This window comes from Labrus mixtus, chromosome 5 (assembly GCF_963584025.1).
Source record: "Labrus mixtus chromosome 5, fLabMix1.1, whole genome shotgun sequence".
In the NCBI taxonomy this organism is placed as follows: Eukaryota; Metazoa; Chordata; class Actinopteri; order Labriformes; family Labridae; genus Labrus; species Labrus mixtus.
Genome location: NC_083616.1, coordinates 32,680,078 through 32,695,077, shown reverse-complemented (window position 1 = coordinate 32,695,077; position 15,000 = coordinate 32,680,078). Strand labels below are relative to the sequence as shown.

Below are 15,000 nucleotides of genomic sequence, written 5' to 3'. Positions count from 1 at the left end.
CCGTGAGGAGACTGTTTACACGTCTGTGTTTTTGACTGGTGGATCTCTCACCCTCCACGGTGTACTATGTCAGTGAAAAATGGCGAGGAGACGTTTTAAACTTTGAGGATGATGACGACAGAGAGTAAAGTAAGATGTTGGTCTGGATCAGGGACGGGCAACTTTGGTCACAGCAAGGGCCACATTCATTTAACTCTCACTGCCAGAGGGCCAAACTGTAGAATACAAAACGATTACAGTCGATGATGTCTCAAATTGAACTCAACATGTACCAGAGATCAGATGTTATCATGGACATTTCTGGTTTTCATGATTTTATGGCAGATTTTGTCTTTTTGTTTTCTTCATGTTTCCAATTAGTTGATGTGTAAAAATTGACCTGAGGGCCACGTTGAGGGTTGATGGGGGCCGCATGTGGCCCCCGGGCCGCCAGTTGCCCACCCCTTGTCTGGATGTCTCACAGTTTACATTTGCACAGATGCAGAGTCCCCTAAAAGAACGTTCTCACATCATCTCACTCTGACTTTCTGCAGAATGAACACGAGGAGGCTGAAGAGAGAAACATTCAGATGTTTGTGTTCACACATGAAGCTTCAGAGGCTCTCACTTATTTGAACGGCGAAGGCTTTCTTGCTCTCGGAGTAGGGCGCTGAGATTTTTGGAAACTGCAGCCAACTCTTCCTCCTCCTCCTCCTCCTCCTCCTCTGCATCACGCTGATGTCTGGCTCCTCTCTCTGATTGATGCTGAACTCTGCTTATCTGAGGAGAAGACAAAAAAAAACAGATTAAGAGAACACACTGAAAAAAAAATCACCTGAAATTTAAAAACAAGACTTTAAAATAAACTGATTCTGAATTAATAAAAAACTCTTCCATATCATTTTGAATCACGTGGTATTGAAAAAGTATCAGCTCTTCATTCAGATTTATTAAAGTTTATTCTGAGCTCACTTCTCTTCTGCAGGAGAGTCTTCCTGGAGGAATCCACGGCGTCTTGACCTTTGACCTCCCTTCCTCTCCCTTCACCTGAGCGTCTTTAGTCCTCTGCAGAGTAAAAACATGTCACACAGGAAACAGAACTTCTGAATCATAACTCAGAGAGAGAGGAGTAACGTCTCCCAGTACTCCCAGTACTCCCAGTACTAACCTGTGGGGTTCTGCTGGGACTCCTCCTCATGTGGACATGGACTGGTGTGGTCTCTGGTACGTGGACGTGGACCGGCGGCGGTGACTCCCGGGTCTTCATCCCCACTCAGACCGCCAACAGGGTCAGACCTCAGACCGCCAACAGGGTCAGCTCAGACCGCCAACAGGGTCAGCTCAGACCTCAGACCGCCAACAGGGTCAGCTCAGACCACCAACAGGGTCAGCTCAGACCTCAGACCGCCAACAGGGTCAGCTCAGACCACCAACAGGGTCAGCTCAGACCTCAGACCGCCAACAGGGTCAGCTCAGACCTCAGACCGCCAACAGGGTCAGCTCAGACCACAGACCACCAACAGGGTCAGCTCAGACCTCAGACCACCAACAGGGTCAGCTCAGACCACCAACAGGGTCAGCTCAGACCTCAGACCACCAACAGGGTCAGCTCAGACCTCAGACCACCAACAGGGTCAGCTCAGACCTCAGACCACCAACAGGGTCAGCTCAGACCGGGTCAGACCTCAGACCTTCTGAATCTTCTTCTCACCAAAACAAATCTCGACTTTTGTCTCTGGAGCAGCCGGCTGTTTGGATTTTCCAAACGAGTCCACTGATTGGTTCGTCTTCAATATCCCGCTCTTTGATTGGTCGAGGAGTTTCCAACAAGCGTTGCCCGTGGTAACCATTCAAGTAACGGCTGTTGATTTAGTCTACGGGTTAAACGGTTTAAACGGACTACTCGATTAATTAAATGATGTTTAATATATGAAAATACAACTGAACAGAGATTTAACGGATGTTACGTCGTTATTTTTTTGTCTTTTACGAAGTTTGATCGGTAAATATCATAGACTGTAAGGTAAATATTCGAGAAGACTCCATATCCGGTTTCTCCCCCATTGCATTTCCGGACATGCTGCATTCAGGTGTTGTCTATATAATCGGATAAATTAGCTTCACACTACAATAAATCCCACGAAGCCTTCCTTCGGCCGGAATGAGACCGTAGAAAGTTGTAGTGAATGTCGGTCACCTATTAGCAAACTGACAGAGTAGAGATGTTATTATGCAAATACGTAGAACGGTATAAATGGCCTTGATGTCGCTGAATAGCTTTCATTAATTCACGATTTGACTATTACTCACAGCAGGATCATATGCTATGGTATAAGATAGTCGACAGTTACTGGACAACTAAAGTATCACAATCACACATTTGAAACGCGCCCATTTAGCTCATTATAACATTATAATCGTTAACACGTAAATCGAAAGTTCGAATTTCAAAATGTAATTCCGAGCACCCAAAAGTGAACCTGAACGCAGCGTCAGTTAGCCTGAATCATCATATAATTTAGCATTAACTGACTAATTGTATCATGGGGGGTTTATATACTTAGATGGTTGTTAATATGCTCATTCGATTGATAAACTTAAAGAATCAATCAAGAACTTAAAGAAGAATATAATCGATGTTTCCTAGCTGCAGCCCCTCCAGCTTATTTGTGATTAGCATTAGCATTAGCATACCACGTGTTATAAACCATCTGGAGACTTTAATGATGCACTTTATGATTATTCTGCTCCTCTTTAAACCCGCTGCTGAGGCCTGTGAGGACCATGAGGATAATGAGGACCGGGGAACCAGCAGCACCGAGGCCGTGTTGCTGTGCAGGACGTGCGGACACGAACTGTCGCGCGGGACCGACATCCACTTCGTCCCCAGCCGGCTCGCGCTCTCCAGCAGGAACCACACGCTGCCCAGGGGGTCGGGGGGTCCACACCCAGGGGGTCGGGGGGTCCACACCCAGATGTTCCAGAACCCCCACGGACTCCAGTTTGAGGTGATGACGTTCAGGAAAGCGGACGTGACTCATCACTGGCCTGCAGAGAAACACTTCTCGTGGTTCCCGGGCTTCTCGTGGACCGTGTCCACCTGCCCACGGTGTAAAACTCACTTAGGTGGGTACAAAACACGATGTCAAAAATAACTTATTTATCACTGAAAGCAGAAATGATGAAGGCCGGACATGAGGAAATTTTTTTTCACTATTCTCTTAAAGAAGAAAAAGTTAAAATGTTGAAAAATAAAAGTCAAAATGTCTAGGGGGAAAAAGAGGAAAATTGTCCAAAATTTAAGTAGAAATACAATTATGTGAAATTTAGATTTTATTCTCGAAATTGTATTTACATTGTTACGGAGCCCATGAAGTCCCAAAAAAATCGATAATTTGACTTTTATCTCAAAGTGACAGTTATTACTTCCTGTCAGCACCTGTGCTCTGGTCACTTCCTGTCAGCACCTGTGCTCTGCCTCTGGTCACTTCCTGTCAGCACCTGCGCTCTGTCTCTGGTCACTTCCTGTCAGCACCTGTGCTCTGCCTCTGGTCACTTCCTGTCAGCACCTGTGCTGTCTCTGGTCACTTCCTGTCAGCACCTGTGCTCTGCCTCTGGTCACTTCCTGTCAGCACCTGCGCTCTCCCTCTGGTCACTTCCTGTCAGCACCTGCGCTCTCCCTCTGGTCACTTCCTGTCAGCACCTGTGCTCTGTCTCTGGTCACTTCCTGTCAGCACCTGTGCTCTGTCTCTGGTCACTTCCTGTCAGCACCTGTGTCTGATCAGACTTACAGGTGTCCGTCTGCACTTCCTGAAGTTCTTTCCTCCTCTCTTCAGTTGTTCTCACTCTCTGATGTTCATCATTTTGGATAAAAGCATCTGATTTATGAATTCTAGACATTTGTTTTTATTATTCCTTCATTCTCTTTCAGATTTCTTGACTCATCTGTATTTATTTTGAAACGTAGCATGGCTTCCTTTTTTTTAACCATCCTAAAACAGTGATTTTTTTTCAGGTTGGGGTTTCCAGCCGAGTACCTGGCCGGACACGATCACCACGACCACGTTTGAGGAGTCTGAGGAAACCTTCCTGGCTTTAATCACCCATCGTCTGTTGAGTGAAGACTTTGCTTCCAGTCTGCTCGTGACTCCAAAATCCTTCATGAGCTGACCGACTGTTTGATTGTACGATTACCCAGGTGCCTTTGCTGCTACCTTTATCTTTTTTAAATACATTTCTATGCACAAACTCCACGTGTGGAAGAGTTTTATTATTGTAACAAAGCAAATTTAAAACACATTCTTTCCCCCTTCAGTAGGAAAGGAAAGTTTGATAAAGGGCAGGGTGTCCTCAGACGGCTTTTTGTAGCTACGCTCGTCAATGTCACTTTTCCCTCATTGGCCAATCATAATCAAGAAGGGGCGGTACTTCTTATATCAGCTTTGTCAACAACGATGGCGGAGGAGACACTCGTCTCCTGATGTCAGGACACGACTCCTTTATATCGTCTTCATGGCGATATTTCCTTTAATCAAAGCAAATTTCTAAAATCACATCCAACAGACGTTAACGAGGGAAACCAGTTTAACTTCTGTAACCTAGAATCAATGAGCGCTGGTGAGGAGCGCTCTGAAACGGAGGTTGTTGGCGCCGTCTGAGGGCACAGGCCAGAAGAGTAACCAAGACCGTCCACAGGATACGTGTGCACCCCTGCAGCCTCCGTCAACACCCACAGGCTGCGTTCTCAGTGCAGCTGGAGTGCAGAGACAAAGAAATTCCCACAATAATTATAGTTTACACTTGAAACCGCGCGAGATTATAGGATATATATGTGAAATTAAACCGTATAAAACTATTACAAACACAACAACAAACACACATACGGTCATTGATCTGAGCCGTCAAGACTGAGTGTTTTATTCTGAAAATAATCCAGATGTTTTAATGTTTCGGTGTCTGACTTCCTGATCTGCTCTGTGGTAAACTGATGCTCCGTTCTCTGACATCCTGCAGAAATAGAAGTCTTGTGTATCTGCTGCAGAGGACTGACGGAGCTGAGACGCAGCGGAGCCAGAGGAAGAACACTGAATAAAGTGAAAACACATCAGCTCTGCTGCTGTGACGGACCGAACACACATCTGGTGAAATTTAGGGTTAAATTCAGAGATAACAGGTTTTTTTTTTTATACCCATGAAGCGTTGAGGGTCAAAATGTGCAAGCTTGTAGTTTTTTTTTTCCATTTTGTTCTTTATTAAAAATGTCATTTCAAATCTCATGGATATCTGTAAAACAATACAATGAAAAAAAAAAAAGTCCCATAGAAATGGTGTCAAAATAACCACTCTCCCCAATAACCAACAGACTCCTGCCCCTCCCGAGCTTACCCCACCCCCCCTCCCCCTAAACATTACAAGTCAAAAGGAATGAGCTGGTACTCGTTAACCACATAAGGGGGAAAAATAACAGTTTTTTTCAACACCCCAACTGAAAGAAAACAAAATGATACGGGTGGAAAATAAATTTTGAGAGGTAAACTAGCGCTGGGTCACTACACCATGGCTTAGTCAATTTACCACACAACCTCTAACTGGAGGAGTTCTGTGTGAATCGTCTTCAAATTCTACTCAGGATGCCGTGCTGACTATTTTTTTTATACATTTTTTTATTATTATTATTGTTTTTGAGATGACTCAGGGGATGGTACTCACAATTCAGGGCAAAGTGCCATTGGCCTAAGATGTGTCAAAGGAGAACGTAACATGGCACCAACAGGTGAAGAGGCCTCAGAATGGAAAACGAAGCTCACGGATTTAAAAGAAAAAAAAAAAAAAATTAAAACCTTTGCTCCCGAACGTGAGTGGAAAAACCAAACAGGAAATAGAAGGTTGAGGGTCTGGGCAGATGAAGTGATTTATTAGTCGTCTTCTCCTTCGTCGTCCTGAATAAAAAAAAAATAAAATCCAGCAGTCAGCGACGGTTCAAAATTAAAAATGCTCTTCACAACACACACTTCATTTTCAACATTTATTTACCTCGCCATCTTCTCCCTCGTCGTCGTCGTCTTCCTCTCCATCTTCATCTCCCTCCTCATCGATGTCCTCCAGACCCTCCTCGTCCTCTTCGTCGTCCTCACCTTCGCCCTCTTCGTCGTCCATGTCGGGAACCTGGAGAGAAGAGTCGCAGGACGTTTTAACATTCACACACACAATAGAAATACGTTTTTTGTATAGCTACGTTCGTATAGCTAAGGATGTCACGAGACCAGATTTTTAAAATATGGATAGAAAAGGAGTCGTGAGCAGCCAACATCGGGCAATGTTTTGTTTTAAAGGGCGCACTCACACGTCCGGCTCGTTTGACTAGTGAGAGTGCTCCGTACACTTCCTTTGTCCTGGCACACTTGTAAGAGGAGTCCTTCAGCACGCAACAGTTCATGCACGAGCACAATCACACGTTCACACCGTCGACATGAAGTATAATCTTTTGGAAATCCCAGAGTGTTGTGTCTGTATCGACTAACATGACTCAAAATAATCCACAAAGTCAGTAAAGTAGCCGTCATGTTCTCTGTGTTGTTCTCCGATGTGCGGACGCAGACTTGAATGTCCCTTTTTTTTAAAATTGTCTTGTAAACTAAGCGCGCTTCATGATCACATAAAGCTATGCATGTGTTTTATTACCACATTATGTACAAGAGGTCACCGTGCTCAGGCCCGGTTAGTCCTGGAGCGGTGTGAGCGCAGTCCAGCGGGGGAGTTTTAAGGCAATTACAGGCAAGCTTTAAAAAAAATTTAGAATTTTTTTTCTCCAACCCATTTTTGCAATTTACTTCCTTGCAGCAACTGTTGGTTGAAGATACAAGACAGTTTTTTCCCAAGCTTTGGTACTTTTTCATACCATCGATCTTTAAAATAACATAAAGCTTACAAATACAGATGGGACTGATCCGATCTTAAATCGGGTCCGATACTGACATATTGGTTATCTGATTATCCACATCACCGATAAAAAAAAAAACCCGGTGGGGACTTTAAACGGTCTCAGCTTGCACAGTCTCTCTCTGAAGATATTCAGACTGAACTGTAAGAAGTTCACCGTGTGGTTAACGTACCAGGTAGTACTGCAGCGGGTTTGGCCAGATGTCGTCCTTGATGACCTCCCCGAGCTCATCAGCGCCGGCGTCGGCGTGATCGGTGAACCAAGTGAAGAAGCTCTCTGGCTCTTCGTGTTGCCTCTTTCTTCCTGCTTTGTTCTGTGTCTGGCTGGAGCGCTTGGTCAGGTCCTTCAAAAAACACCAAGGAAAAAAGACAACGTCTCAAAGGTTGAATATTTACACTCTGAAAGTTACGCTGAGTGGCGCTTCAGAAGTCGAAGCTAGCTCAGGAAACATAAGGAACAAAGAGGAACCGTTCAAATCTGCTGCAGACATAACAGTTTAATATTCTGACGACAAACAACGCAGAGAGATGCACACACCTTTCCTGATTTCCATTTGATTTCCGTCGACTTTGAAGATGGGTCTCCGCTCTCGTTCAAATGGAACTCTTTGGAAAGCAGTTTGTTTTCGAAGTACGGATTTTCATCAAAAAACTGGAAGACAAAACGAAGCCGGGTTAAAAAACGAGAAACTTAGCAGCTCAGTTTGTCTCTGTGTAAAAAACATTACGATACTTACAAAATCTATTCTGTAGCCTGACTTGATGTCTTCAAACTCTGTCACCTCCACTCGGCTCAGGTAATGAAGCGCTTCTTCATCTTCCTCTCCCAGTAGAGCAGATACTGCGCCGGAAACAGATCAAACAGACACACACACTTCAAGTCTCCTCGTAACCACACCGAGTCGTTACACAGCTGTTTCTTTAAAACAGACGATGGGGATGCATGCTTTATTTTATTTTTTGCTTACCCTGTGGATGGTTGACAAACGTGGTGACCCAGAAGTTGGGGATTTTGGCGATCAGTTCTGACCTCTTCTGAAAGAATGGCTGACGGAGTTTGTTGTATTTCTGTTCTACTTTGAGGATCTCCTCGCTGGCTTGCTCGTTCAACCTAAAACGTGGAGAAAAAAAGACGATGAATGAAGCTAGCAACACACTAATCGATTGTAGGACAGTTGTTTTTTTGGGGGGGGGGGGGGGGGGAGAAAGTTCACATTCAAACTGTAACAAGCCGTTTGATTTAAAAATACAGCCCATCAGTCTTTCTGAAGTAGTTTGCTGTTTGATCCAGCAGAGGGCGCTCTCAGCATTACGTGACCATTGCATGCACTCAACCTCAGAAAACAAAGAAAGTAATCTTGTGGAGTAAAAAAAAAACAGGGGCAGGATTTAGGAGATGTAGACTTAAATAAAGAAGACTCGTCTCTCTGCAGACAGCAGCCGTCCGCTTTGTTTAAGAGACACAAGGTCACTTCAAATCAGCAACTCTCCAAGCAGGCTCGCAAAGATTGTGTGTACCAGGAACATCTGTGCGATCTGAACGGTGATAGACTTGTGTTTTTGGGGACTAATATAAAATAAATATGTTGGTCCTCTCTGATCGTCAACAGGATGTTTGTCTTGTTTGGCTCATGATCGCTGCGGTAGAAATAAGGTATGTGACTGTTGTGTGAGTGTGGCGGTGATGGTTCCTGAATGTCTTAAAACCTTAACGTGTGATAAAAAGTTGAGTATGAAAAACTGACAGCCCTATTGTCTGACGTTGCCACAGCAACCAGGGAAAAACGCCATTTCATTGACGTGCACAGGAACGTTAAACATCCAACATGAACTGTTTTTCATCATAAACAGATTACAGCTTCTGATTTCCCCCAAGAAAGAACATCTCAGCCCTAACAAGGAAAAAGTTTTAATTTATTACCTGTCAATTTCGTTTTGGACTTCGTCGATGTGTTCAATAGCTTCTTGCTGCTCTTTCTCTGCAAAAGAAAGAGAGAAAAGAGTTTTAATAAAAATGTAGAACATTTCCAACAGAAGTTAAGCACATCATCATCATTGTTATGATACGAGAATTTAACCTTTGATATGATATTGTAATCAAACGATATTGATACCTGTTTCAATACCATGACAACAAAAATACAAGTTCCATGCGCAACATATCGTGAAATTTCTTATTTCAATCGTCAAACACTGGATTGAATTTATTCCTCTCCTATGTAACCATCTCCTGCAATGGATGAAGCGCTTCTTACGCTTGGGTACCTTTCGCTGCCATCGATCATATACCATATATCAATAACGGAGTTTACTGATCACACAGGACGAGTCGTGAGAAAAGAGTCATCAGCAGTACCATTGTTTTCCTCTGGTACAGCGCACATGCCTAGCGCTCTTTTCAGCTGCTGCAGCATAAATGTTAGAAAATGTTACACTTTTCAGCTCAAGACGCAGCAATCGTCAAAAGACACTTTTGGCCGAAGCAGCCAATCAGATCCAGCAGGAGACTTGACCTCCACTTTCTCTGACCCCCGCCCTTGCTCTCTCTCTCTTTGTCTTCATGCGTCCTCTCAGCCGCCGTATCAAACAGTACAGAGACGGGCTAACTGGCAGCTTTGTAGCTGAAGGCTGCTGTGTGAACTCTCGCTGTAAAGACGTACGCACTTCTCACAAGGAGACCTCGACCCCGCTGCCAAAGTTACACAGTGCTGAAAACAGGTAAGCATGGCGCTCGGTGGATATAAGAGACGCCATTCTCCCTGTCAGAAGTTATTGTTCTATATATATATTTTTCAAAAGCATCTCCAATATTGATCCTAGTTTGAGCACGTTTCTGCTCGTGGAGCTTATTAGAAACATGCAGAGGCTTTTTAGGTCGGGTACAATCACTTCTATCTGAACCACTTCTCTTGCCCGCTTCCATCGCTGCAACACCTGTTGACCTGATAACTGCTCTCATCTCTGACAAACCGAGGGGCGTCCAAAACGGCCGTGTGTGTGTGTGTGTGTGTGTGTGTGTGGGGTGTCTTAAAAGCGCCTACCTTCTCTGGTCCAAACAAATCCAGAGCATTAAGGAGCAGAATCTAAAGTTAGAAGGAGGACATACTGGCTGCTGCATTGTTGTCAGAGAAGCCAGCACTTCAACATGTTTCCTTAATGATCAGATAGTAAGATACCTTTATCATTTAATCCACTACATATCTTAAAGATTGATCCATTAAGCATTAACGTAATCCTAAAACCACTAAATGGGGGATGTTTTGATTTTTTTTTAGCGCTTCTTTCAGCTTGAACATTGTTTTCATGTAATTTGTAAAGATATTTGTCATTCTGTGTGTCAGGAAACTGAAAGACTTATCCCGGGTTAACGTAAAATGAGCGGCCAATAGCTGCAGCTCTCGCGGCTCAGGCCGGTTGTTACCGACAGGCCGCGTGGTTTAAATGTGGGACTGAACACACGCAGCCGCGTTACCGTGACACACCGAGCCCACAAACACTACCAAACTGTTACCCACTAACATCACTCAACTACACAGGTGTTTATCTAAAACAGTTGTGAAGCCGTGCAGACAGAGAGGCAGGTTGAATTTATTACATTTTGAGCAGAAACGACACACAAACGTCGTCAGCTAGCGTTAGGTAACATTACAACAACAACAGTAGCGGGCTAGCCGCTAATGCTAAACCAATAAAAAACAACTAACTTTCATTATATTTCAACACAATAACTGCACTGTGAGTACAGATTGGATTATTAGGTGAGATTTGACAGCAGCAGGCGGAACAATGAGCCTCCAGTGTTGCACACGACCTCTCACTTAAAAGTCAACGACATAACTGACCACGCTGAGGATGCTAACTCAGCTAGCTAACATGGCCTCGTAGCGCCGGTGTTACGTCGAATACTGCTACCATGCCTTTCCGTGTCTCGGCGTGTGCTTCCTCTGAAATATTAAATAAAATGTTTTTACTGTGGAGTATCTCAGCCTGCTCGCAGTTGTCTTAAGATGTAAACGCAGCGAGTAGAGTATTTGAAGGTGATCTAGTGTTTTGAGTATTATTTTATAGGAGAATTGTGATTTTTGTGCATCTAGAAATGTTTCCCCTGATATTTTAAATAGTAGAGAACCAAAACTTGCTCCCTACACTCTCATAAACATGGAGTGAGTAGTGAATGAATATCAAGTTATTTTGATCTGGTATTATTATTTAATAGCGGATACAGATGGATTTCGCGGTATGGTGGCGTTTTTCAGCACGGCAGCACATCTCGACATAACACCGGTCTGAACAACAGGCATGCTAATAAACGCGTTAGCCTTCGAGCTAGCTGCTGTTTTGGAAATGTATGAAACATTACGGTCACCCACAAAGAAGGTACAGAGGCGTTGAACAAAATCAAAGCAGTACGTAAAATAAAAAATAACAATATAGCAGCCAGTGGCAATGCAAATGATGTTAGAGAAGAGAGTGAAAATGGCGGTGAACAGGAGGCCGCCATTCCCCTTACCGGAGGTTTCGTCCGCTCCGTCATGGTTCGAATTCAGCTCCTTTTTACTCACTTTTGCCGCCGAGGCCGACATGTTTTCGCAAGCGGGGGTAACTTACAGACGTCTGAGAAAATATCTGGTAGCTTTGAATCTGGTTTCTCCCTGAGCAGGAGAACGTTAATTCGGCGTAAAGTTCAGCGTGCAGAAAGCCAACAACGTGCTGCTGTCCACACAATGTAGCTGCCGACGAGCGCGAGGAAGTCACGGCGAGTAGTGACGCGTCGACTCGGAACGACTCGGAACGACTCGGCTCCAAGAACCGGATCCTTTAAGTTTACGAAGGGAGCCGAATCCCGCCCGAGAGCAACTTGTGATTTTCCTCTTTAATAAAATAAATAATTTAAAGGCACAATACAAGTAAAGATCCTATACTTTATTTTAAACACAATCCAGAAACACTTGTGATAGATATTTATTTAACTCTGTTAATTAGGCTATTAGATAGATAGATAAGGCTATTTTATATATATATATTTTTTTTTTTCAAAGTAGGGCTGGGAGATATGGACCAAAACTCATCTTGATATTGTTTAGCTGAATGGCGATACTCGATATATATCGATATGTATTTTATTAACAGTGAAAACACATGGAAAATAAACTACCTGTTTGTGAATTTAAAAAGTAATATTATAAAATAAAAATGTTCCTTAAATACAATAAAAGAGAGAGAGAGGAGGAGCAGGGTTAAGAGGGACAGACAGTCAGTCATCATCAGTGAGATGAGAAAAAGGTGACCTGGCACCTCTGTAACGTTATTTTAATGCAACATAAACTATATCGATATTAATGATATTGTCTGACCCTATACCTTGTTTGAAAATATATCGATATATTTCCCATCCCTAATTCAAAGTTATGTACATACAATAAAAGGTTCTAGATTGAGAGAGAGTCAGTGGCTATAAATAAGTAGGAATAATTAACAATTTTTGTACAGTGACTGAATTAGTATACAAACAAATAAATAGTTATATGACCCACTTCATGAGGCACCACTACACTATGACATTTACACATTAATGCAAGTATAATGTATTTATTTAACATTTTTATACCAGACATACAGAAGCATTATGGCATTCTGGTATTTATACGGCTTAGTGTATTAATAATTTAAGTGATAAAGCTGCACAAACTTGGCTAAAGTCGACAGAACTACACGATCCAGAAGTGGTTCTATATGAAGAACCGAAAGAGTCGGTTCTCCATTGATGAACGGAGTCGAATGATCCGAATCACCGAAGAGAACCGAACTTCCCCCTCGGCGAGGGGAGAAGTGGCGCCAGCTCCGCCTCTCAAAATAGGTCTCACAACTCGGCTTTAATTTGATGATTTTAATCCGTATTTTCATATAAAAATGACCTCCAACATAAATCAAACCTCAAAGTAGCACTTAATTGTTCATTGGACGTTATTTAAAATTAAATAAAAGCCATAAAATACGTTTTTTCAGGGCCAGGGCAAAGCTTGTTCAGTTGGACCGACTCGCACTTGCGCACTTGGAAAAGATGCTGAACGTCAGTTAGGAGCTTCTTTCTGGTGCTCAGAGCTAATTAGCCTGTTAGTTACAGTTTGTTACGACCGAGATAATTGTTCGTTTTGGACACGAACAGCTCGAATAAAGAGGACATAACAGTGTAGATTAAAACAAATAACTTGCCTGCACATTTAGTGTGCCTATAAACAGCTATGTCCACATTATATCTGTATATTTCATTATTTATGGAGGCAAGCGGGCCTGTTATTGGCAAATTATAACGGTGAGATGACTCATTTAAGTTTTTCCTTTCATGTATGTAACTAATGTTATAACCCACCATCTTTAACTTTAACAAGACAACATCAACAACCACACTATAAATGAAGGTTGTCAAGATACCAAACGATTTGAGTCAAAATCAAATGATACCAATACTTGTTTCGATACCATAACAATGACTTTACAGCTCCTAGTTATTGATTATTGGGTTATTATTGGATTTTGTAATATCAAAAAGGCAAACAAACTCCTGTAAACTGTCTAAATTGCTTAAATACATTCCCACAGTGCTGCTTCTAGAGTCTGTTGGGGCCCTGGGCAGAAACCTACAAGGGGGCCCCCTTCAACCCGTCTTCATCTTCATTATGTTATAAATCATCTGACACCAATAAAAAGGGCTTAAACCTCCGCCTCTGCATTATCAACGTTTCTGTTAACGCAGCAACTTGAAGATTTGAAGTCTTTATAAAGCTTCTGTACTTTTCTACGGAAGCCCTAAGCGGACATGTTTCAATATATTTTATTTACTCAGTTTTAACAAGTTAATTTTCAGTTGTCTTCTCGAGATCTCGACTAATTTTTCCAAACATCTTGGGGACAACAAAGCTGGATTTCCTCGTAATAACGAGATACTTTTCTTGCGTTTGTCTGGTGTATAACCTGACCATTGTTTTGTTTTGTAGAATGAAAGAAAATGATCTAGTTATCACGAGAAAACACGTTTTTTCCCAATTTAACAAGAAAAATAAGATGAGATCTTGAGAAAACCAGCTTCCTTTTACAAGATAAATAAGGCGAGATCTGGAGAAAACAACTGAAATTAACTCGCGGGACAACTGAGGAAATGAAATATATTGAACCATGTCCTCTTTGGGCTTCCGTACTTTTCAGTATTATTGTTTATTAAATTATTGGCGATTGTATCATCTTAAACCATATCATTAAGAATTCAATTCATTTTGACAACCTTAGTTTATACAAGATAACGGCTCCTTGATGTACCTTTACCTTTAGGACATTTTAGAAACCTGATCTTAAACCTCTAAGAAGTGTGTGTTTTATTTATTGTATTTGTTTTCTTTTTATTGAGCATGTTATGCTGCTTAGGCTTTTTCTTACACTCTTGTATTTATTTATTCCTTTGAATTGTCTTCGCTTCTGTTTGTTGTTATTAGTGACCTTGTGTCCGTCTGTCTTCTGGTTCTTTTAATGCTTTGTTTTTCTGTTTTTGAATAATGACTCCTTGTCATCGTAAATGAGAGTCCTCAATGATCTCTGGACTATAAATAAAGGTTAAATGAACGAGTAAGCGCACAAGATAATATGTCAGTTAACCTGGCTCTTTTCTCAGGATCACGTTCACACCAGCTGCTCCTTCATTTCCCACTCCCCCTTTCAGGATTGTTGACTGCTCTCTGTAATGCTTTTAATGTCTCTCTCACCCCCTTCTCGTCAGGGCAGGTTGAATAAATCTCCTCCAATGCTGGAGGCAGGTCTTCAGCGTGTCCCAAAGAGAGCAGCAGCAGCTGTGTGTTTGCCTTTTGGTTGGTGACACACAGGAACATGTGGTCATGCAGCGGCCAATAACGAGCCCAGAGGAGGCAATCAGCTCTGTAGGACGAGCGGCAGCAGCAGCAGCAGCAGCAGCAGCAGCAGAGCTGGCAGCGGAGAGGAACTCTGCAGAGAGAAAACCTTCTGAAAGAGACACAAACAGAAGCAGAGAGAGAGGGAGAGAGAGAGAGAAGGATTTGGTTACAGAGCGGAGGAAGT

General features: G+C 42.7%; 4 protein-coding genes across 8 annotated transcripts in view; 2 read left to right on the top strand and 2 right to left on the bottom strand.

Moving 5' to 3' along the window:
- The window catches only part of LOC132974744 (outer dense fiber protein 2-like), a 12,946-nt gene extending 10,850 nt beyond the window's left edge, over positions 1-2,096 (bottom strand). Inside the window, exons 1-4 of one of the 3 annotated variants that reach the window (XM_061039010.1) lie at positions 1,429-2,096; positions 1,148-1,251; positions 952-1,044; positions 608-759 (exon numbers count right to left, since the gene is read on the bottom strand). In XM_061039010.1, the coding sequence (XP_060894993.1) occupies positions 608-759; positions 952-1,044; positions 1,148-1,246 (344 nt within the window). In that variant the 5' untranslated portion in view covers positions 1,247-1,251; positions 1,429-2,096. The remainder of the gene's footprint in view (positions 1-607; positions 760-951; positions 1,045-1,147; positions 1,252-1,428) is intronic. The other 2 variants (XM_061039011.1, XM_061039012.1) reach the window with 2 other exon arrangements.
- Positions 2,097-2,474: 378 nt separating this feature from the next.
- si:ch211-51h9.7 (uncharacterized protein LOC558400 homolog) lies at positions 2,475-5,340 on the top strand. Of its 2 annotated transcripts, XM_061039035.1 has the most exons (3): positions 2,475-3,105; positions 3,995-4,177; positions 5,021-5,340. In XM_061039035.1, the coding sequence occupies exons 1-2, from the start codon at positions 2,616-2,618 to the stop codon at positions 4,147-4,149; spliced, it is 645 nt and encodes a 214-aa protein (XP_060895018.1). In that variant the 5' UTR covers positions 2,475-2,615; the 3' UTR covers positions 4,150-4,177; positions 5,021-5,340. The 2 variants fall into 2 exon arrangements, with proteins under 2 accessions (XP_060895018.1, XP_060895017.1); XM_061039034.1 differs by lacking the exon at positions 5,021-5,340 and having other exon boundaries at positions 2,476-3,105; positions 3,995-4,202.
- Positions 5,207-11,668, bottom strand: seta (SET nuclear proto-oncogene a). Its single transcript, XM_061039028.1, has 8 exons — positions 11,429-11,668; positions 8,840-8,897; positions 7,887-8,029; positions 7,656-7,759; positions 7,457-7,570; positions 7,092-7,262; positions 6,013-6,144; positions 5,207-5,918 (listed from the first exon to the last, which is right to left on the bottom strand). The coding sequence occupies exons 1-8, from the start codon at positions 11,499-11,501 to the stop codon at positions 5,895-5,897; spliced, it is 819 nt and encodes a 272-aa protein (XP_060895011.1). The 5' UTR covers positions 11,502-11,668; the 3' UTR covers positions 5,207-5,894.
- A 3,060-nt stretch (positions 11,669-14,728) lies between these two features.
- LOC132974743 (serine/threonine-protein kinase N2-like) overlaps positions 14,729-15,000 on the top strand; it is a 16,914-nt gene continuing 16,642 nt past the window's right edge. For both annotated transcript variants that reach the window (XM_061039009.1, XM_061039006.1), the window contains exon 1: positions 14,729-15,000. This exon is cut by the window's right edge and continues 269 nt beyond it. The gene's annotated coding sequence lies outside the window, so the exon portion shown is untranslated.